This window comes from Borostomias antarcticus (assembly GCF_949987555.1).
Source record: "Borostomias antarcticus genome assembly, chromosome: 8".
Classification (NCBI taxonomy): Eukaryota; Metazoa; Chordata; class Actinopteri; order Stomiiformes; family Stomiidae; genus Borostomias; species Borostomias antarcticus.
In genome coordinates, this window is record NC_140241.1 from 20,467,034 (window position 1) to 20,491,075 (window position 24,042).

Genomic DNA, 24,042 nt, shown 5'->3' on the forward strand with positions numbered 1-24,042 from the left:
GAAGTATTCTCACTGACCGGTGAGCGTGAAAACTCTCTACCTGTCGAACACACAGGGAGAGGCTCGAACGCTCGGCCCGAATGAACGAACGCCGTCTGGGGGTCTAGCGCATCTTTTTCGCCGCTAAACCCCGCCAGCGGTCGGTCCCGAGAAAACTTCGAACAGGGCAGTACAGCCATAGCACTTGGCCTGGGCGCACACATCCCCTCTGTTAAAAACCCAACCGGTCTGTTTAGAACAGGGGCGGCGAGACCTGCCGTGGTCAAATCTGACTTTCTCACAGAGGACCCGGCGGCTCTAGCCGAATATATTACATTCGCTGAACCGGCGAGAGCTGCGCGCGTCACGTCTGCTCTCTTTGCAGGAAAAAACTCCGCGGCTCGAGTCGGTTTACCAGCTGCGGCGAGACCTGCCATGGTCAATTCCGACTTTTTCACGGAAGACCCGGTGGCTCTAGCCGAATACATCACATCAGCTGAGCCGGCGAGCCCCGCGTGAGTCACGTCTGCTTTAGCAGGAAAAGACTCCGCGGCTCGAGCCGGTCTCCCAGCTGCGGCGAGACCTGCCGTGGTCAATTCTGACTCTTTCACAGAAGACCCAGCGGCTCTAGCCGAGAACATTACAGTAGTTGAAAAGGGAGGAGATGCGGACTGCACATTACAACCAGCTTGATAACGTTGCATCGTGTTTGTTTTATTGAACAGGGAAACTTGCTCACCGCCGCTCTTAACAGAGCGTGGTGTGGACACAACACAGTCACGCAACTCCACGCACCGTCAATAGGTGCGCCTCTTCCTACCCCAAGCCGGAGGCGGAGCGGTGGGCACGCTTGAAGACGCCGGACCGGTCCCGGCACCCTGGGCGGGGTAGGCAGGGGGAGGTCGCGGGGGAGGAGCCGCGTGCGCAGTCCAGGAGCCCGGGCGAGCCGGTCCATGGGCCGCAGCGGGGCGGGACCCCGTGGCAGGTTGTTTAGTCTTGTGTGTCCGCCGGCGCTTGCTCCCAGTCGCGGCAGCATCAGCCGGAGCACGCGGACGTGCCGGCACACTGCGCTCCCCCGGAGCCGCGAGATGGCGAGCGAGGAGGAGCCGGTCCTGCTCCTGGCTGCGACACTGCTCCAGGATGTTAGACACAGCTGCCCCAAACAACCCCTCCCTACTGACCGGTGAGTTGAGGAGGACACTCTTGCTTTCCTCGCGCAGACGGGTCAGGGAGAGCCATAGGTGGCGCTGCTGCACCACCGACGTGGCCATCACTCCACCCAGACAGGAGGCGGAGATTCTCACAAGCTGAGCCACAGCTCCGGCGGCTTCGGCCATCTCCGCTCTCCTGTCTTCATCCATAGAGGGGGGGGTTTGCTCCGTAGCTAGCTGGCCGATGTAAATGGCCAGCATAGCAATGGAGGAGGAGGCAGCCACGGCCTGCGCGGCCAGAGAAAAACCTTTGTCGGCCAAGGACAGGGTTGTCTTGTCTTTGACGTCCGGCATGAGAGGCTTCCTGGCCGAGCCCCAGGCGGAGGAACCAGGCACCAGGACCGCTGCAATGTCGGGTTCCAGAGGAGGAGAGCCGATAGCTGCTACGTCAGTCCAGCCGGTTACCCTCGTAGCTCTGCTGAACTGGCGAAGCGGACCTCTGATGGCCAACGGCCGCTCCCATTCAGCCTCGACGAACGCCTCCAGGTCAGGCATAGCCGGCAGGAGACGAGGAGCAGGCTGAGAGGGACGCCCGTAGCAGACGGAGCTCCACAGTGGGAGCCCCGTAGTCGCAGCAGCCTCCGGGACGGAGATACCGAGGTGATGCGCGGCTCTCTCCAGCAGCCGGGGCAGGTCGCGATCGAAGGAACCCCGCCCCGGGAAGGAGGCGCCACTAGCCGTAGTGGCTTCCGACGCAGAGAGAACCTCGTCTTCCCCGGAGAGCTCATCCTCATCATCCGTAGGCGCGAGGGAGGTAATCGGGGCCGCCGGTTGTTGCGGGGGCGCGCCGATGTCCTCGCCGACCAGCTGGACCAGACCTTCAGTCTCCAGCGGCGGCGGAGCGAAGAAATGCGCCCGGAGCATCCTCTCCATGGGGTCCAGGAGGGCGCAGATCTCGCAGGCGGGGGACGGAGCCAGACCCGCTCTGGCGTGCTGCGGCCCCAGACAGCGGAAGCAGAGGTGGTGTCCCACGTCGCTGTAGCGGGAGCCGCAGACACAGAAACGATCCGGCGGATCCATCGGCACCGGCAGGGGGTCATCTAGGGACGCCGCCAGGTCCGCTTGGGTCCGCTGAGTAGACATCTTCTGATCTTCTCCAGTAGCAATGCGAGCTGAAAATTTCGAAGGAGCAGATGTGCGGGCGTAGCCCGCTTATACAGTGGTGCACCGGACCTGGTTGGACACAGGTGCGTGTATGTTTTTTTCTTCAGTCAATGTAGCTAGCTGGGTTTCGCTAGCCAATAGGAGCTAGCCCTGTGGGGCGGAGCTCCACGAAATAGAACTGCCCGAGGCGATACAGAGAATGTCATATCTCAAATTCCAGTGTTGAATCCAAACTACCTCTAGCTACGTGGTTATCACCACGACCCCGCGTCCAAATAGATAGTGTATGACAAGGGTTCGTGTGATTACCTAGGTGGCTAGCTAGTTACGTTTAAGGCAGATTCTGCGATATTCGGCGTTCACGTCGGGGGCGCAGTCGTTTATTGGTACAACACCGGCAATGGAAGATAATTAAGGGGGGCGTTTAACGTTATTGTCAAAACTGCTGCTAATCGGATATTGCTTCCTGGTAAACTGGGAGACTGGTGACTTTATTTGACCACCAGCCTAGCTAACGTTAGATAAAAGCCTGCTAACTGCTTACCTAGCCGGCTAGTTTGTTTTCTAGCCAGCTAACGTTAGCGACACCTGACAGTTCTTGACAGTTAGCGCTAGCTTGCGTTGCATAGAGTTGTGTAGCTAACTAGCTAGCTAACGCTATCTGGCTTTAGACAACTAGCTAGCTTGATGACACCACATAGTAGCTATCTATCTATTTAAACGAAAAACAGTAGCTGGTATACTCGCAAACTTATTAACATTGTAAATCCCAAACTAGCTGGCTACCCGTTATTAAATATGTGGCTACATAATCTCGTTAGCAGGCTAATGCTAACGGAGGCCAAAGCAAAACCCCAGTGTTTCTTGCGAACTGACAGCCACCGGGAGGAGGGTGGAACTGGGATGGGCGACTGCTCACAAGTCCGAGGACGTGGAATGTCACATCACCGTCCGTGAAAATATGAAAGCACTGAAAACTCACTGACGAATACAGTGATAGATTATATACCTCCTGTGTTCTTTAAAAAATAAATATTATAAAGTATTTTACCTTTTTCTTGGCTGCGGCGAGCTTGATTTGCCTGCTCTGGTCGGCCATCCTTCGCGTCCGGTAGGCTAACCGAACCACGTCACCAATTTGGGATCCGTCCGTGGTGCAAGAAACATACCGCCGCCGGAGGCGCTAAAGTTGTCGAAAGTCGAATAAGGTGTCTCATCATGACACAAGTCTACTTCAAATCAATACAATTACAGTAACAGGAAAATCGTCTAAAAACAGCGATATCACATCTTACTCCATTTTTGTTGTCATCAAAGCTTGGTAAATGAATATAGCTCAAAACATATTTCAAATAAATGAATAGTGCCTTCACTTTGAGCACAACTGAGATGTTCATTGTAAAAACAAAAACAATGTAATGGGCTGTGCTGCTTCATTTTTGTGGGTGGTTCACATCTGAGCACTAAGAAAAAGGCTAGTTCCCATAAACACAGAGGTCAATTGGGGTTAAGTTTAAGGTTGGGTTAAGGTTAGGTTTTGACCAGTCTCTGCATTTACTGGAACTAGCCTTCTACACAGACCGTAGCTGTATCCTATATAGCCACAGCCCAAGAAAAAGGCTGTGAAACTGACCATTACAGTATATGAGTAGGTTATGAAGTGTTGGCGTTATGTAGATGATACCACACTTTTTGGAAGTTCAGATTTATTTCAACATACAGTACAAAATAAATGGACAACTCAATGTGACACAATGGAATGGAACAAATTACTGCAAATTGTATGTAATCTACGTAGCCTATACAGTAGCTAGTGGCATTTTCACCGTGAGAAGCCCACTGCAGCATACACAGATTGGCACCCCATAGTAACCTCCTTGACTCACACCCTATGGGAATCTACATCATATAAGCTCATAGGCTTCACTGTTCACTGTGTTTTGTTAATTTGTTAAAATTGGGTTGATGATACTGGGAAAAACGAATGTAGGACTCAAAATATTAGCTAGAGCAAAAGTAACAATATTTACAGTTATGTATCAAAGATACTCCTGCATTCCATTTTTCTTGTTCTGAGGCCAACATTAAACATGGTTGAACTCTGAATGGGTGTTTGGCACTCATGAGTTTCCCTAGTTAGTGTGCTGGGAGAATTCTTGTAAAGCCCAAGTCTTGTTGCTGATTTCCTGACGCAGTCTGGAGTACTCCTCGGCCAAAGCTTCAAATGCCTTGCCGAGCATCTCGAAGGAGGACAGCTTGGACTCCACAGACTGCTTCTCCAGCTGGGAGGCCTTACGTTCAGCTTCCAGCTTCTCTCTGGAACAAAGACAAAACAAAAACTTAAAGCAAGATGGACAGGCAATTACTACGTGTACAAGTGAGAGAGCAGAGAGGTAGCTCTCTTTTCTAAACATACTGAGATTAGAGTCAAGTTAGATTTTACTGTTCACCTTATTTTTCTGTGAGCAGATATTGTGTCAGGTGTGTAAGTATCCAGCTGAACCTCTACCATCTCCACCCTGTTTGGAAAAAGGTTTAAAGTGAATAGAACAAAAGGCAAAAGACGAAGGCCTCTTGGCTGAAACATGTTTTATATATTCATCATGAACTAGCCCAAGAATAAAGGCTTTTTAATTTTGTACCAGAAGAGCTGCCTTAGTTTTTTATTTTCCACAGAATATTTAACCACCTGAATATAAGCAATACAATAACAAATGTCACAACACAGATTACGCGTCTACCTGATCTTCTGCATGACAATGTCACATTTGGCCTCAAAATACTCTATCTTCTTCCTGTCCAGTTCCTTCTGGGCTGTCAGTCTGTGGTCCAGGATCAGGGATTGATCAGTATGCACTATAACAACTGTTTCAAGTGTGTAGTGTCATGCCTATACATCCTATTCAATGTTATTACTTGAGTTACAGAAAGGGCATACATTGACATTTTATTAAGGAGAGCAAAGCACTTAAAACGTTCAAGATGAACTTGTTGAACTATGTCCATCCAACAAAACCGGCTTCAGTGTCCATTTTTTGATGATGTAACTAGTGCACAATTCTTTCTGGTGTAACTTTAATTTGAGTCAGCCACTCGTTTACCCTGTTGTTTGTTCTGTTGATGGTGAATGACTACTTATCTTATGCTAATAATATGATAAAATCTGTTTTGAACAGGACTTCATAGATTACTCTGAGTTAAGATCGGTGTGGCCTTAACATTGTAAAGTGTTTCCAAGAGACATTTCATTGCATCACCTCTATACAATAAACGGGCATTCACATAGGTTTTGCTACGTCTGACAGCTAGCCTATCAGAATCGTAAATGACTCATGACGTTCACTCAGCCAAACGTGTGCAAATCAGCGGCGGCCAGCATGCGATGTCAGCAATGAAATCCTTCCAACGAACTGCTGGACGACCAATGGCAAGTCTGCACGATGGGGAAGAAGTGAGGACCTGTATACTTATATTCGTTTTCTACCATTCATTGAACATCATTTTGCAGACTCACAAACTTGGAATAGACGCAACTGAGAATCACAGACGGGGATTAGCTTCAGAATAGCTTCAAGTGAGATAAAACCTCAAAGAAGATTCAACCAATAAAGGTATGTGGCCGCACACTTTTGCTTATGGGGGGGCTATATTTTTTATGAAATGTTAGCAGATTAAAGATCTAGTTCTATTAATACAACCATGTTAAAGATACACCGAAAGGGAGGTTGGAGAACAACTTGCTTCTGTACTTTGACGTATTTCCGCTTGAAACGGCCGCAAGGGCGGGACATACGTTTAGATGAATTTCATTGGAACGTTATCGAGCGGGCGGGATATTCAACACTTGAGACTGCAGAGTAGTTGACGTTTTTATTGACAGGGTGGATGTCGTGAGATTATTGGCCTAAAATCTAAGGTACCTGGTGTCGTAATTGCACGTGACCAGCTACTGTTTTCCAGGAAGTATGAAATTATATACTTTGATATTAGATTACAACAAAAGTAGAATTTTGTATGTGAACATTATGACCAATTATATGAACCGAAATGGGACAGAATGCTTTTTTCATTTCTGTGCAAAGTCGCACTGAAATGAAAAAAGCATTCTGTCCCATTTTGGTTCACATAATTGGTCATAGTGTTCACCTATTAAACGATGTATGCCCAAAAAAATACGGAAATTCTACTTTTGTTGTAATCTTATATCAAAGTATATAATTTCTTACTTCCTGGAAAACGGTAGGTCACGTGCAATGACGACAACAGGTACCTTAGATTTTAGGGCAATAATAGGCTCTGTGCACCAGCTTCACTACTTCCTGAAAGTCACTTGGCATCTTTATTTCCTGTCCTATATGATTGGATTAAGTGATTAATCAGGTGTGCGGCAGACCCAGCGCACACCTGATTAATCACTTAATCCAATCATATTGGACAGAAAATAAAGATGCCAAGTGACTTTCAGGAAGTAGTGAAGCTGGTGCACAGAGCCTATCTCACGACATCCACCCGTCAATCAACGCTATCCTTCTATCGAATCTGTCTAAAGTTCTTAACCTGTCCACTTGTTAATGTTCCAATCAAATTCCTCTAAACATAATGTCCCACCCTCATAGCTTGTTTGCATCGGAAATACGTCAAACTATGGAAGTTAGATGATCTCAAACGTCCGTTTCAGTGCGACTTTAACATAATTACTAGCCACATAGGGAGGGAAAGTAATCTCATCGCCCCCTAGTGGTAGCGTTCCTAATGCCGAGAGAATGAATGGGATTTCTCATAGACACATCTTTTGAAAAATCATATCTTGGTCGACACCGAAAAGTTAGTAGAATGCACAGCAAATACTTGGAGACAAACTTTATTGATTCTGGTGATCATAGTTGATTTTCAATCACAATCCGAATTATGAAAATATTTTTCTTAAATTCCATTGACTTTGACTGGAGGAATGGATCAATTTCGAAAATTTGAAAGAAGGTGAAATACTGTTTGAAATTCTCACGGTTAGTAGGTTATTACTGTAAAGACACTCACAAGTTCTTGTTTTGATAACTTCACCGAAATGGCTTCGTAGTAATTATTAGAAAATCCGGTCTGTGGGAGTTTACATTGAAACTCCTCTCCGATAGGAACAAATCCGTTAGGGGCGCATGTTTTCACTTTCCCTCCCTATTACCGTTAGGTAGTTGGCTAGCCCTTCTCAGGAACTGTGAGTGCGCTGATGACGTAGCATCTGCTACCACAGTCCTTTCTACCAACATAGGAAATTATGACTTTTAAATAGTCGCCAAGTTGGCGGCGCTTGGCGCTTATAGTTACAAGTGTCAAATAAACATTTCAAAGCCATTCACCAAAGCAGAACCGCCTATTCTAACAAACGATGGGTTTTGAAACTCAGCACTACCATTAAGTGATCTTTTTAGATGGTTTTTGTGGCATCGTCACAAAATTATTTTTCAAGGTAGTTTCGAGGATTTCCGACCAGATGGGGCGCTGTCCGCTATGGCAGTTGAAGAACACTACCTCGAAAAATAATGACGATGCTACAAAAACCGGCTAAAAAGATCACTCACACTCAAATTTCCTGAGAAGGGCTAGTAGTTGGCTAGCCTGCTAAGTTAGTGCTAGCTAACATTACACAACCTCATATAATTAGCTAAAGGTTGATATGTAGCTACTTGCTAAAATGGCTTAACTAGCGTGCCTTGCATGCACTGTTAGAACCAATTAAAGACCGGCATCCTCCTGCCTTGAAATGTAACGTGACATATGTTGCTCGGGAGCAAGTTAGCTGGCACCGACTCCACCCCACCGAATCCCCCCTTTTGGACAGGGCTAGATCAACGGCTTAGTACGTTTTTGGAACATTTCATCATAGTTTTAATTTCTTCAACAGATTTCTTCTCAAAGAGTTGAGTGAACATAGCTGAATATGAGGCTACTGTGCATCATACTGCTGGTCGCCGGCAACGTGTTTGCCGATGACGACGACAAGATGGAAAGCGTGGGGACAGTCGTGGGAATCGACCTGGGGACTACCTACTCATGGTAAGCAACCGCGACTTGTCTTTTGTAAATAGAAGTGAATGGCTCCATTTAGTTTAAGTTTACTCATTCAATGACTTTAGATAATGGCTGATTGGGTTTTGCTCTTCTTCCACCAGTGTTGGCGTGTTCAAGAATGGCCGTGTGGAGATCATCCCCAATGACCAGGGGAACCGTATCACCCCATCCTATGTGGCTTTCACCGCGGAGGGTGAGCGCCTGATCGGTGATGCAGCCAAGAACCAGCTGACCTCCAACCCAGAGAACACGGTCTTTGATGCCAAGAGGCTCATCGGTCACGCCTGGTCTGACTCCTCTGTACAGCAGGACATCAAGTACTTTCCCTTTAAGGTGAGGTTTGAACCACCTGTGTTTGACAGTCTGAGGCTATGTAAATTAGCATTTGCCCATAAGTAGTATGCAGAATGTAGAACTCAGTATTATCTTAGGGTGAAACGGCTTTTGTTTTGTCTTCTAGGTTATTGAGAAGAAGAGCAAGCCCCATATTCAGGTGGACATCGGCGGCGGTCAGATGAAGACCTTCACTCCCGAGGAGATCTCTGCAATGGTGCTTACTAAGATGAAGGAAACTGCCGAGGCTTACCTTAGAGAGAAGGTAAGACTCATGACTGTAGGTCTTTCATATGCATTCAGACTACTTAATTGTACCAATTGTCTTTAACTCGCCACCTGTGTTTCTTCCTCCAGGTCACTCACGCTGTGGTCACTGTCCCCGCCTACTTCAATGATGCCCAGCGTCAGGCAACCAAGGACGCCGGAGTCATCGCCGGTCTGAACGTGATGAGGATTATCAACGAGCCGTAAGTGATCCTCAAGAGTTCCATCCACATTAGCTCTTTAGTTTACTGCTACTTAGTTTACTACAGGTTCAGAACACTTGCCAAGAGCGTGTCTAAAATGGTCTCTCTCCATTTGGTCTCCCTCAGAACCGCCGCTGCCATCGCCTACGGTCTGGACAAGAAGGACGGCGAGAAAAACATCCTGGTGTTCGACCTCGGTGGCGGCACTTTTGACGTGTCCCTCCTGACCATCGACAACGGCGTGTTCGAGGTGTTGGCCACCAACGGCGATACTCACCTGGGGGGCGAGGACTTCGACCAGCGTGTCATGGAGCACTTCATCAAGCTGTACAAGAAGAAGACCGGCAAGGACATTCGCAAGGACAACCGCGCCATGCAGAAGCTGCGTCGCGAGGTTGAGAAGGCCAAGAGGGGCCTGTCCGCCCAGCACCAGGCCCGCATCGAGATCGAGTCCTTCTTCGAGGGCGAGGACTTCTCCGAGACTCTGACTCGTGCCAAGTTTGAGGAACTCAACATGGTAAGGTTTAAGTATGAGAACATAAAACATGTTGACTTGGAACCAGAAGTTCCTACGTTCCTTGAAATGATGCAGCATGACGGCCGAACCCCCTTCATTAATTTATCCTTCTCTTTTTCTCTTCCAGGACCTGTTCCGTTCTACCATGAAGCCCGTCCAGAAGGTGCTGGAAGACTCTGACCTGAAGAAGGCCGATATCGATGAGATTGTCCTGGTTGGCGGGTCCACCCGTATCCCCAAGATCCAGCAGCTGGTGAAGGAGTTCTTCAACGGCAAGGAGCCCTCCAGGGGCATCAACCCTGATGAAGCCGTAGCCTACGGAGCCGCCGTGCAGGCCGGAGTGCTGTCTGGAGTGAAGGACACCGGTAGGTCATAGGTCATAGATGCCGTGCCTGGATGAATGTGATGGGGTGGTGCCTGTTTTTTTCCTAAATTCTACAATCATCTCCACTGTCTTGAGAGCTTTGAGCTCCAGATTGTTAAGAGTTACATCTAATCTGTATCATTCATCTGAAGGTAGAAATATAATGCTACAGTAGTCATAGAAGCGTGTCTGTACCTTTAAGAGAGGCTGCACATGCACCCGAATTCAAATCACAACTGACACTCTGAACATTCCGTCAATTGTTTGCATGGGAAAGCATGACCACCTTCAGACAGCTCCAGCTCAAAAAGTATAAATGTCACAGCTTAGATGTTTACATCATAGGAATCCTGGGAACCAGCTGAACATTTTGGGATATAATATGTCCATTTAGCTTAAGAATTGTAGGAGTGGTGACAGGTTAGAAAAAAGGTTTGAATTCAGAATGAGCAACTCAAAAGCTAGAGTGGAGTGCCATTAGTTTGAATGGTGAGCATGGTCGTCAAACAAATGGTCATAACGCAAATCTCTTTAAGATGCCTTCAAGCTCTCTCCTGTGAACTGTCACCATAGCAACCACAGCACAGCAGCACAGCTCTACAGCACCAAAGCACAGAACACACAGAATTCGCTGACTCACTCGCCATACGTTTCAATGGGGAGCGCAGTTGCCGAACAAATCGCCATACAGCGACAACTATAAGTCACACAGCTTAGATACTTACATTGTACGAATCAGCACAGTTGTGTGAATGTTTGATTTATAATATGTGTGAGCTTTCAAAACTGTAGGAATGCCAGCAGTTTACAAAATGTGTGAATATTTTCAAAGCTGCCACCACTCTAAAAACATATTGATACTGAACATTCCACCAGCAGTTTCAATGGCACAAAAATTACTATTAAAAGTTAAATTACTAAAAAACAATATAAAAAAAAATCTAAAATCTGAATACATCCGGAAAACAGCTAAAGACGAACATTTTAAAGTTTGAATGAGGTTTCTAGCACAAAGTATGAAAGAAAGAAAGAAATAGTGGGAATATCACAAGTTGGGCTAGCTTCTGCAAGCTAGCCCACCTAATGAGTAACTTCAAATGCAAGACACTTGAAATGTATTGACTCAACGGTCTCTGACTACTTCTTCTAGGTGATGTGGTTATTGTGGATGTGTGTCCCCTGACCCTGGGTATTGAGACCGTCGGAGGAGTCATGACCAAGCTGATCTCCAGGAACACTGTGGTGCCCACCAAGAAGTCCCAGATCTTCTCCACCGCCTCTGACAACCAGCCCACTGTCACCATCAAAGTCTATGAAGGTAAGGTTTTAGTTTTAGCTTTTACAGGCACTAAAGATGTTTTTTTACTAGAATCATGATAATTGAGTTATTATTTAGCCATAGATAACAGGAATCTTCATCGGGTCATCCATAGGTTTTTGTGGAACAATTGTTCGTTGCACACGTTTTGAGTCCCGTCCTAAAGTTCTCTTTGTCCCCCTCCTCCAGGCGAGCGTCCCCTTACCAAGGACAACCACCTGCTGGGCACCTTTGACCTGACCGGCATCCCCCCCGCCCCCCGGGGCGTACCTCAGATCGAGGTCACCTTTGAGATCGACGTCAACAGCATCCTGCGCGTGACGGCCGAGGACAAGGGCACGGGCAACAAGAACAAGATCACCATCACCAATGACCAGAACCGCCTGACGCCCGAGGACATCAAGCGCATGGTCAACGACGCCGAGCAATTCGCCGAGGAGGACAGGAAGCTGAAGGAGCGCATTGACGCCCGCAACGAGCTGGAGAGCTACGCCTACTCGCTGAAGAACCAGGTGGGCGACAAGGAGAAGCTTGGCGGCAAGCTGTCGGACGAGGACAAGGAGGCCATCGAGAAGGCAGTGAAGGAGAAGATTGATTGGATGGAGTCACACCAGGACGCCGATCTGGAGGAGTTCCAGGCCAAGAAGAAGGAGCTGGAGGAGGTGGTCCAGCCCATCGTCAGCAAGCTGTACGGTAGTGCCGGCGGCCCCCCACCTGAGGGGGAGGGCGAACAGGACGAGAAGGACGAGTTGTAAGTGGTCAAACCAGCGGGTGTGTCTCCAAGACCCTTCAACAGTCTTCTCTGTTCCTATTGGCCCTTGCCTCTCTGGTAGGGGCAGATGTACATATTGGACTCATTGGACTCCATGGTGAGAGGAAAGAGGTGGGGATTTGAGGAAGAAAAAAACCAACAACCCCAACCATGGTGATCTTCTGGAAAAACTTCAGAAACATTGTTTGGAAGTGTGTGAGGGATTTTCTCTTCGCCGCAAGGTGGAGATATTAGTCGGCCCGGATACAAGGCTCGCTGCTGCCGTTCTCAGGCAGTCCGAAAGGGGTTCTATAGCGAGAGTGGGGTAGGAGGGGCTTTATGTGGGGGGGGGGGGGGGGGGGGGGGTTCGGGGTACAAGGGCAACTTGTTCAATGTTAACAACTTATTTATTGAATCTGGTCATTGTAGAAAAGCCTTTCTACTTTAAAGACATTGAATGAACATTAAATGTTTGATGAAAATAAATGTTTGATACAAACCTGGTCTCTTGGCTGTTTTGTGTACACATCTACGATCATAACGTTGGATAAGATTTGTCAGCATTATGTTCAACACCACATGAATTAATCTTTGTAGGTAATATTATTTGGTATTCCTGTTTGATATCTGCATCTACTTTTGATCATGTTTTTTATTATTGACCTACAGTCCACTTGTCAGTTGCTTTACATAAATCAAACTCATGACCCAGATTGAAGGGTCCACTGCCATATTAAAACCTGCAAAAATATAAAATCTTACAAAAGATAATTTATCATTTGAAAATGTAAACGATGATCCTACACTACATGGTGGATGATTGAAATACTAGTGTTAATCAAGTTTCCATCAAGGTTTCATAATGTACTGTAACTGAAAATATTTCCGAAAATTCCATCATTGTCAATCGTTATGACATTGCAATGCAACGTGCATCCGTCACAATCCTAGGCTGAGAAGGTGCTCCAAGTTCGCAACAGCAAAGACAGTTGTAAGCAGGTACAGTGAAATTTGATTATTTTGTGACTACCAATTTAGAACTTCTAAAGTTCTAAAACTGCTGTTTTCAAGATTCAGCCTGTTAAATCTTATGGCAAGACTCATGTTGAGATGGACATTCTAGAACTACTGCAGAATTTCATGTGGCTGTTGTATGTGAACCCGGCCTTTGTGTCAGTAGACTTTTAAATCATTTCTGGAGTGCTCATGTGGCATTAGGGCTGGGTATTGGCAAGGACCCCACAACACATGAGTCACGATACGATTGTATCACGATAACATTGTGATACGATAGAATGCATATTGTAATGCTCAACATGATTTACGGAAAATGTGAAAATACCGCCAAAAAATAAAACTCCATCCCCGCTTCCCTGGACATGATCCTGGGGGGCGGAGGAAATGTAAGGACATTTTAAATCCATTTAAAACATTAATGTATCCATGATTTAATTATATCATTCATATCTATATATTCCCTGTCCTGTATATTTTAAAGTAAAAAAAAAAAAAAAATTAATCAATACCGTACAGTGAAAAATCAATACAGTATCTCAGAAAAAAAAATATTGCGACGTATTGCTTAATAATTTTTATAGCACAGCCATGGAGGTAAACTGGAGTACCCTAATCATTTAGAGTAAACTCAGATTCCCTGTGGACCAGTGATGCTGAGTTACTGGTAACCACTCAACTCAGAACCCATCATCAATTCTAACACTAGAATGTAGCTGTTAGAGAAACAGCCTTAGTGGAATGTCTTCCCTTCTTATTACGCAAATCAATAAGGCATATACACACATTTCATGAAGCTCATTTAGGTCATGTGAGCACTGTTACAACACAGTCACTGTGCATGACCCCCTGGGTGTCCATCCCTCCAAACGCAAAGGCCAGTTGGACTGTTTCCAGTAGGAGAACATATCCAGAAGGAGGCCTTCCGGGATATGTTAGCCCGGGGGACTCCAGAAGCAGTTGCAGGGTATCGGCTGGCCCGGAGGGCTGCAGCTTCGGCCGTGACCAAGGCAAAGCAGCGGGTGTGGGAGGAGTTCGGAGAAACCATGGAGAAGGACTTTGGTCGGCACCAAAGTGTTTCTGGAAGACCATCAGACACCTCATGAAGGGAAAGCAGGGAACCATCTAAGCCAGGGGTGTCAAACTCAAATACACAGTGGGACAAAATTTAAAACTTGAACAAAGTCGCGGGCCAACATTGAACAAATGAAAATTTTAATATGGACCCAAACAAGTTTTGCTTTAACATTGAATAAGCACTTATCACTTTCGCTTTTGGTGCGCATCAATGGTGTGCACTAACATATGTGAATACGCCCTCAGACACAAGTGTTGGTGCTCCATCTGCTCAGTAGAGAAGCTTGTAAAACCCTGACTGTCCTACAGCCAGGCAGACAGACAGACAGCCGGCAATGCAGACAGACAGCCAGGCAGACAGGCCGGCAAGAAGGCAGACAGGATTGAATGAACAGGAACAGAGCAAACACAGCGGCCGGCTAGGTCAACACAGGTGTCTCTATCACAGTGAGACGTTACATAACGTAAAGCTTCTGTTTTCTGCCTTTCTTTTCGCCATTTTTAAAAAGGGGTAACACGGTTACAGTTGTAGTAAGAGATTGCTATGACTACTGTCACAGAAGAGAGGGCGTTTCTGGGTCCTGTCTTGATTGACTCGCCAAAACAACAGCAGAGCATTATGGGATTTGTAGTATTAGCGGTGAATGCGCTGTATAATACTGGCGGGCCAGCTCTAGTAGTCATTTGGTATTGCCTCACGGGCCAAATATAATTACACTGCGGGCCAAATTTGGCCCGCGGGCCAGAGTTTGACACCCCTGATCTAAGCTGTATACAGCAAGGAAGGGACACTGCTGACCTCAACTGAGGAGGTTGTTGAGCGTTGGAAGGAGCACTTTGATGAACTCCTGAACCCGACTAATCCACCCTCTACGATCGAGGCAGAGCTGGAAGATGATGGGGGGTCATCGTCAATTTCCCTGGAGGAGGTCACTGAGGTAGTCAAACAACTCCACAGTGGCAAAGCCCCAGGGACTGATGAGATCCGTCCAGAAATGCTGAAGGCGCTAGGTGTTGAGGGGCTGTCTTGGTTGACATGCCTCTTTAACATTGCGTGGAAGTCCGGGTCAGTGCCAAAGGAGTGGCAGACTGGGGTGGTGGTCCCAATATTTAAAAAAGGGGACCAGAGGGTGTGTGCAAATTATAGAGGCATCACATTACTCAGCCTTCCAGGGAAAGTGTACTCCAAGGTGCTGGAAAGGAGGGTCCGGCCGATAGTCGAACCTCAGATCGAAGAGGAACAATGCGGATTTCGTCCTGGTCGTGGAACCACCGACCAGCTCTTCAGTGGGGGCTTGGAAGTTTGCCCAACCTGTCTACATGTGTTTTGTGTACTTGGAGAAGGCTTACGACCGGGTCCCTCGAGAGGTCTTGTGGAGGGTTATACGGGAGTATGGGGTGAGGGGATCCCTACTTAGGGCCATCCAATCCCTGTACACCCAGAGCGAGAGCTGTGTCCGTGTCCACAGTAAGTCGTCTTCCTTTCTGGTGGGGGTTGGCCTCCATCAGGGCTGCGCTTTGTCACCAATCCTGTTTGTAATTTTCATGGACAGAATATCAATGCGTAGCCACGCGGAGGTGGGGTTGCAGCTCGGTGAGCTGGGGATCGACTATTGGCCGGACCCTCCATCATATTTGCAGATGATGTGGTCCCGATGGCATCATCTGCCTGCGACCTCCAGCACACTCTGGATAGGTTCGCAACCGAGTGTGAAGCGGCTGGGATGAGAATCAGCACTTCTAAGTCTGAGGCCATGGTTCTCAGCAGGAAACCGGTGGTCTGTCCGCTCCGAGTAGGAAATTAGTCCTTACCCCAAGTGAAGGAGTTCAAGTATCTGGGGGTCTTGTTCACGAGTGAGGGAACCATGGAGAGGGAGCTTGGCCGGAGAATCGGAGCAGCTGGTGCGGTTCTGCAGTCGCTTTACCGCACTGTTGTGATGAAAAGACAGCTGAGCCAAAAGGCAAAGCTCTCGATCTACCGGTCTATCTTCGTCCCCACCCTCACCTATGGTCATGAAGGATGGGTCATGACCGAAAGAACGAGATCACGGATACATGCAGCCGAAATGAGTTTTCTCCGGAGGGTGGCTGGGGTCTCCCTGAGAGATCGGGTGAGAAGTTCAGTCATCCGGGAGAGACTCGGAGTAGAGCCGCTGCTCCTTTGCGTCGAAAGGAGCCAGTTGAAGTGGTTCGGGCATCTAGTGAGGATGCCTCCTGGGCGCCTCCCTAGGGAGGTGTTCCAGGCGTGTCCAGCTGGGAGGAGGCCGCAGGGTAGACCCAGGACTAGGTGGCGGGATTACATCTCGGCACTGACCTTGGAGCGGCTAAAGATTCCCCAGGCAGAGCTGGTTGATGCTGCCAGGGAAAGGGATGTCTGGGGCCCCCTGCTGGAACTGCTGCCTCCGCGACCCGACCCCGGATAAGCGGATGAAGATAGATGTATGGAAAATCGTCTAAAAAGAGCGTTATAACATCTTACTCCATTTTTGTTGTCATCAAAGCTTGGTAAATGAATAGCTCAAAACATATTTCAAATAAATGAATAGTGCCTTCACTTTGAGCACAACTGAGATGTTCATTGTAAAAACAAAAACAATGTAATGGGCTGTGCTGCTTCATTTTTGTGGGTGGTTCACATCTGAGCACTAAGAAAAAGGCTAGTTCCCATAAACACAGAGGTCAATTGGTGTTAAGTTTAAGGTTGGGTTAAGGTTAGGTTTTGACCAGTCTCTGCATTTACTGTATGGGAACTAGCCTTCTACACAGACCGTAGCTGTATCCTATCTAGCCAAAGCCCAAGAAAAAGGCTGTTAAACAGACCATTACAGTATATTAGTAGGTTATGAAGTGTTGACCTTATGCAGATGATACCACACTTTTTGGAAGTTCAGATTTATTTCAACATAAAGTACAAAACAAATGGACAACCCAATGTGACACAATGGAATGGAACAAATTACTGCAAACTGTATGTAATCTACGTAGCCTATACAGTAGCTAGTGGCATTTTCACCGTGAGAAGCCCACTGCAGCATACACAGATTGGCACCCCATAGTAACCTCCTTGACTCACACCCTATGGGAATCTACATCATATAAGCTCATAGGCTTCACTGTTCACTGTGTTTTGTTAATTTGTTAAAATTGGGTTGATGATACTGGAAAAAAAAAACATGTACGACTCAAAATATTAGCTAGAGCAAAAGTAACAATATTTACAGTTATGTATCAAAGATACTCCTGCATTCCATTTTGCTTGTTCTGAGGCCAACATTAAACATGGTTGAACTCTGAATGGGTGTTTGGCACTCATGAGTTTCCCTAGTTAGTGTGCTGGGAGAATTCTTTTAAAGCCCAAGTCTTGTTGCTGATTTCCTGACGCAGTCTGGAGTACTCCTCGGCCAAAGCTTCAAATGCCTTGCCGAGCATCTCGAAGGAGGACAGCTTGGAATCCACAGACTGCTTCTCCAGCTGGGAGGCCTTACGTTCAGCTTCCAGCTTCTCTCTGGAACAAAGACAAAACAAAAACTTAAAGCAATTACTATGTGTACATGTGAGAGAGCAGAGAGGTAGCTCTCTTTTCTAAACATACTGAGATTAGTCAAATTAGATTTTACTGTTCACCTTATTTTTCTGTGAGCAGATATTGTGTCAGGTGTGTAAGTGTCCAGCTGAACCTCTACCATCTCCACCCTGTTTGGAAAAAACAAGGTTTAAAGTGAATAGAACAAAAGGCAAAAGACGAAGGCCTCTTGGCCGAAACATGTAGGCATTTTTATATATTCATCATGAACTAGCCCAAGAATAAAGGCTTTTTAATTTTGTACCAGGAGAGATGCCTTAGTTTTTTATTTTCCACAGAATATTTAACCGCATGAATAAAAGGAATACAATAACAAATGTCACAACACAGATTACGCGTCTACCTGATCTTCTGCATGACAATCTCACATTTGGCCTCAAAATACTCTATCTTCTTCCTGTCCAGTTCCTTCTGGGCTGTCAGCCTGTGGTCCAGGATCAGGGACTGGAGGATCTGGATACACCCCAACAACTCCTATAGAGAAGGACTCCAATTGTGAGTCATAAAGGACTACAAATATGTCAGAGAGCAAAGGTAGGAACGTATTTTACAAAGTGTCTCGGCTATGTGTAAGCCAGCCAAACTATACAGAGCCAGAGGGGTGGTAGTCCTCAGAATGGTGCTCACAGAGAGGTAGCAGTGAGTCTGCCGCTGCACCAGGATGGCACTCTCACGACTTTTCTCCTTCAGGCTCTCTGCTCTCTTCCTCTCACTCTCCAGCAGACCAGGAAGGTGAGATAGCTTCACATTCTTCAGTCTCTCACTCTCATCCTCTGTATGTGGACACAAACACACGCACGCACGCACGCACGCACACACACACACACATGACCCTGTTTATACACAGATTAGACCTATACCTGTATGTACCAGGCAATATTTCAAAAGGCCAGCTTTTGATAAAATAAGGAGGTATAATTTACATTAATTAGAATGTTTACACGTTGTCATAGGTTTAAAAAAATAAGTACAGTATCTGGGCTGTGTTCAAATTCAGCTAACAGAGGCGAACGTTCGTCGCAAACATGTTTTCGCCAAACGGTCACATTTGAACGGCTTTTAATGAACGTTCCAAATAGTTCGCATGAACGCAACAATGTTCCAAAATACCGTTAGGCTACAAGCCTGGGTCTATTGTGATCCTCGTTCCGTTACTGGCGAACTACCTCTCCAGACTGTTAGATTCTGTTAGGAAACGTTTGCGGCGAACACAATGCTAACGGAAAATAGTTTGCCAACGTTCGCAAACGTTCGCTATGTTCGCTGAATTTAAACGCACCCCTGGTGTCTGTTTACCCCAATCAGGCTGATAGTAGGAGAGAAGGCTGAAGCACTTCTTCTGAAGATGCTTTTCTAGTTCTTTGGGAAGTCTCTGTTTCATTTTCCACAGATCCTGTTAAGAAAAACACAAAATAAACAAAACAGAACCATTTTGTCTGACAGTGTGAAAATGAAACGCATGCGTGTGTGTGTGTCAGCATACCTGCTCAGGAGGCATGAGAACCAGCACCTGCTTGGTATCCAGTCCTAGTACCAGGGGCTGATCCTGACTGGTGGTGGCACTAGGGTCCAACTGCCTGACACACTGAGCCACCACCAAACACTGCTCCATCGTCTCATAGAACTGCAAGGAACAAGGTCATTTCAGGAGTCTGGCAAAACATTACAAAGATGATTCTATTAAACAAGAAAATGCATCATCATACTTGATATGTGCTTCTCAATATGATAATCTAATAAATGATTTGCCAGACCCCTAATATACAATCATAGTCCAATGAACAGTGCTTAGAGTTGCAACACTGGACTGTACCAAATGAAAAATGGACTGTACCATGTCGTCCTCAGGCGGGGGAGTGGCATGGTGCTTCCTGACACAGTGCTCCTGGATCATCTCTTGCAGTAGTCTGTACAAGCTCTCTGAGCGCAGCCAGTTTAGCCGCTGTGTGTGTAGCTCTCTCTCCGCCTGGATTAAATCAGAATCAGTTTTATTTGCCAAGTACATTTTCACACAGGAGGAATTCGATTCAGTGGATGGCTCATAATTACAGCCATGCACACAGACATCCAAACAACAACGGTTTAAAAAGCCACAACAGCAGTGCTGTGACACTTGAAGATTGCAATAAACGCTTCAATACATTGACTACATTGTCTAGAACCGCACCAACCTAGTTGGATACATCTTAGGACAGTCTTAAGATGTGAACAATATTGGCCGGGTTTCCCGAACAAGTTAAGCAGCACTTAACTCCAAAGTACTTCTTAACTCCCATACAAAGGGTTGCTTAAAGGACAATGCTCGTTTTTGACAACCTGGGGCCTCATTTATAAACATTGCGTAGAATCCACGTAACTAAGTTAGCTTAGCTAAGTGATTACTAAAATATACGCACAGAAAATCTCCGATTTATAAAACGCTGCGTATCACAACCCATGTTCACTCAGGCACGCCTACGCCAGCTGCCCTTTATAAATCACAATCAACACTTAACTTGGCGCACGTGAACGCGCGTTCTGATCACACCCCAATTAACGCCCACAATTGCCTATAAATGGTCAGTGATACGCCTATACATATGCAACGACAATGGAGCCGAGTGCAAAAGGCAGAAAGAGAAAGATACATTTTACCGATGCGAGGTGGAGGTATTGGTCAACGAGGTAGAGATGCCGCAAAAGTATCTTTTCGGAACGATGATTTCACATGTGCACGACTGATAAGAGCACCTGTTAGGCCTGAGTGGTCTGTTAGATAATGAATTATCTATCATGCAGGCTATATTGGCATTCGTTTAGTGCGGTAGGCCTTATTAGGTGGCTGCTTATATCCAAACTGCTAATCATTATAAGCCTATAGTGTTGTTGCATGGGTAATGGGGTTTGGATCTATATTGCACGTAATCTAATGCTTCACAGGGTGGCCCATGAATAAAATGCCTAACTTATCAACGTATAAACGGGTCAATTTACAATGACATCCATAACAATGCAAACATGTAGGCCTATAGTGACTACTTAAGGCAAGTATCACCAATTTAACTGTACGACAGATCTGAGGGTTCTTTGCAGCAGCCAATTTGTGTATTTTCCGGGATATCGTGCATTTCACATACTTTCTCAAAACATTCTGTAGGCATATAGAAGCTGCGTGTTCTAATGGATGTTGCGGGATAGCCAAGCACATATTAGAACATCTGTGCCAAGTCCCGGCATATCCAAGGCCCCGTGCGTCATGGCCTACTATAATCCAGCTATATCAGTGTCTGTATCGAGGTCTTGTAAATATATGGGGTCCATGGATGAGTTTCATGTGATTCTATTAAGCGTAATTATAGCTACACACATGACGATTCGGCAAATTAATAATCAAACTTGCTCCCTTGTGTTCTTACAACTTGGGAGACGCATCACCTCCATGTGCTGTTTTGCGCACAGCTAATTCTACCAAAGCGGCATGTGAGCATTGGGATGACATGCGTTTTTAGGCCCACATTCCTCGTATGCCTGCTACATGACAATCATAAGACAATATGAGGATATATGATGATGTACAATATAGCCTAATGTAGCCTACAGTTGCCTCAAGTAGGACATTTCCATTCACTGCTCAACATCATTGTAATTGCGGCTTGCCTCAGTGGTCATTCGGGTTTACATAAAAGCCTAATAAAATATAGGCTATAAATACAACATAAATACATTAACGAATGAATAGGTGGATAATTAAACATACGAATAATTAACTAAATAAATGATTAACTGAATAAATATACTTCAACGCCGAATGCAACATTTGTTTGGTGCGGTATAGGCCTTATAGTTGTAGACCATCGACATACGGAATCATTACTATGATAAGCCTATAGGCTCGTGTCGTGTTGTGTTATCAACGTAATATGTGGCTTTTATTCATAGGCTACTGCCCGTGATGCTTCACGGAATAGCCTATAAATGAATAGGCCTACAACATAACATTATATTATGACACAAATGTGTCAATTCACAGACACATCCAAAGCAATGCCGACATAGTGATTAGGCTACGGTGGCGATTGATTCCGTTTAAACTGTGTGACACATTGGAGGGTTTCTTGCAGCGACCGATGTATTTATTATTCAATATGTCATGTGTTTCGCAGACTTTCCCGAGTTTCATCTCTCTGCCATCGGAGTCGCGTTTTCCCCTTTCTCCAGAAACGTGCTTATCATAGTTAAAGGAAGGTCGAAGTGTGCGTAGAGTTACGCACACCTTCCGCCAACTTATCGCTCAGCTCGTTTTTTATAAATACCGAAAGTTGCGTAGAAAGTTGCTCAGCATGGGTTACGCACGCTTTTGTACTTACGCAACGTTTATAAATGAGGCCCCTGGACCTTATTTACGACATATTATAAGACGTTTGACTCACCGAGATCACTTTGGTGTAGTTCGGAGGCATGTAGAAGAAATTTAAAATCCAGCGCGAGCCAGTATATCCATGTAATGGCGGTGGTCGGGGCACTTTCTAAAAATTTATTTTCTGCCGCGAAACGGTTGTTTTCATCAATCTGTCTTGATGAATCGCTAGTTGTGCTTACATAGAGCATAGGCCTGTTGTGGTTTTCACATGCCATGATCTTTAGAAACGTCTTTCGAAACGAAATAGCTTCCTCACTTGCTCCAGCACGCATACGCACAGCGTGCAATCGTTGCTCCAGCACGCTGTGCGCATGCGTGCTGGAGCAAGTGAGGAAGCTATTTCGTGTCTAAAGACGTTTCTAAAGATCATACAGAGGCATGTGAAAAACCACAACAGGCCTATGCTCTATGTAAGCACAACTAGCGATTCATCAAGACAGATTGATGAAAACAACCGTTTCGCGGCAGAAAATAGATTTTTAGAAAGTGCCCCGACCACCGCCATTACATGGATATACTGGCTCGCGCTGAATTTTAAATTTCTTCTACATGCCTCCGAACTACACCAAAGTGATCTCGGTGAGTCAAACGTCTTATAATATGTCGTAAATAAGGTCCAGGTTGTCAAAAACGAGCATTGTCCTTTAAGAAGGGTTCCTTAAGAAGGTTCTTTATCAGGAATCCCGCCCAATGGTGGTAGTAATAAACCACTTGATGTGTTTGTGTGTGAGTGTGAGTGTGTGTGTGTGTGTGTGTGTGGTGTGTGTGTGTACACCTTCTCCAGCTCTCTCTTCAGTGTGACAGTCAGGCCAGTGCAGTCCACATGGTGTGACAGTGTTGCCAGGAGCTTGCAGAAGAGAGGGTTCTGGGTCAGGTCTTCCTCTGTCATCTGGCACAGAGGGAATGAGGCAAGCACTAAGGAAAGATGGGACATTTAGGAGAATCATTGCCAATTGGATAACGCATATAATACTGCCGAATATATTACAATTATGTTATTTTCCAAAATGCGCAATTAACTCCGAACTGACCAAGATCCGTTTATATCGCAATGTACACGATTTACACGTACTAGAGATTTGACTAATGGCATTCGCTGATGAAGGCGACATAGTACAGCAGGACAGGACAGTGCAAAGACATGACAGCTGAGCAAATGCAATTCAATTGATGATGATGTGAATCTTACAGCTAACGTCAACAAAATGTCTCAGGTAAATGTATAGTTTCCTGACACATTTGACGGTGGTTTGGTGGAAGAATAAGTTACCTTGTTGATGCAAGTTGTCTCCTTTAAGTTTTACACTCACAGAATCAGCACCCGCAGACATCATCACTACACTAGTGCTAGCTAACGTTTGCTACAGTAGCTGGCTATCTTCCCGCTTTCTTTAGACACTGTGCGACTTTGTAGCGATGGCAGCACTGGCCACGTTACACAGTAGACTATATATAATAGCCTGTTTACGGGGACTGCAAACTATTTTTCACCCGCATAACCTGTAAGGCAGCGACTCGTTGCTTTTTTTCTGTTCACAACAAGACCGCTTCCTCCTTTGCCATCTCCCGCGCCTCTACAAGTTTCTTCTTCTTCTTCTTCTTCTTCCTTGGGTTTATAGCGGATCGCAAACAGCTTAAAGGTGCATACCGCCACCTACTGTACAAGAGTGTGTAGCATCATGTCATCATCCTAGTGCTTACAGACTAGTCTACCCCACAACCGTGTGTCACCCAATAAAGTAAATAGAGCCTTCCTGCAGATTCCTACCCCCTCCGTGCCCAATAAACCCCTCAAATTCCATTCCCGTCCTGCTTCTCTGACTTTATCCCGGAGTCTCTCTATGTCTTCCTCATAG

General features: G+C 46.0%; 3 protein-coding genes across 5 annotated transcripts in view; 1 reads left to right on the top strand and 2 right to left on the bottom strand.

Moving 5' to 3' along the window:
- golga2 (golgin A2) overlaps positions 1-3,404 on the bottom strand; it is a gene marked incomplete at its 5' end in the record, with an annotated part of 33,149 nt that extends 29,745 nt beyond the window's left edge. For 2 of the 3 annotated variants that reach the window (XM_084441705.1, XM_084441704.1), the window contains one exon: positions 3,346-3,393. In XM_084441705.1, the coding sequence (XP_084297831.1) occupies positions 3,346-3,393 (48 nt within the window). Of the gene's footprint in view, positions 1-3,345 lie in introns of all 3 variants that reach the window. The other variant, XM_084441706.1, reaches the window with a different exon arrangement.
- Positions 3,405-8,229: 4,825 nt separating this feature from the next.
- LOC311312248 (endoplasmic reticulum chaperone BiP-like) lies at positions 8,230-12,117 on the top strand (the record flags this gene model as incomplete). Its single annotated transcript, XM_084442133.1, has 8 exons — positions 8,230-8,345; positions 8,462-8,693; positions 8,821-8,958; positions 9,051-9,163; positions 9,290-9,680; positions 9,808-10,045; positions 11,195-11,362; positions 11,552-12,117. 8 exons carry the CDS (start codon positions 8,230-8,232, stop codon positions 12,115-12,117), a joined length of 1,962 nt encoding a protein of 653 aa, XP_084298259.1.
- Positions 12,118-17,454: 5,337 nt separating this feature from the next.
- On the bottom strand, positions 17,455-23,704 carry haus4 (HAUS augmin-like complex, subunit 4). The gene is made up of 9 exons (XM_084442134.1): positions 23,457-23,704; positions 22,962-23,101; positions 19,622-19,753; positions 19,271-19,411; positions 19,084-19,180; positions 18,415-18,560; positions 18,131-18,261; positions 17,829-17,897; positions 17,455-17,709 (listed from the first exon to the last, which is right to left on the bottom strand). Exons 1-9 carry the CDS (start codon positions 23,518-23,520, stop codon positions 17,526-17,528), a joined length of 1,104 nt encoding a protein of 367 aa, XP_084298260.1. The 5' UTR covers positions 23,521-23,704; the 3' UTR covers positions 17,455-17,525.
- Positions 23,705-24,042: the final 338 nt, after the last annotated feature.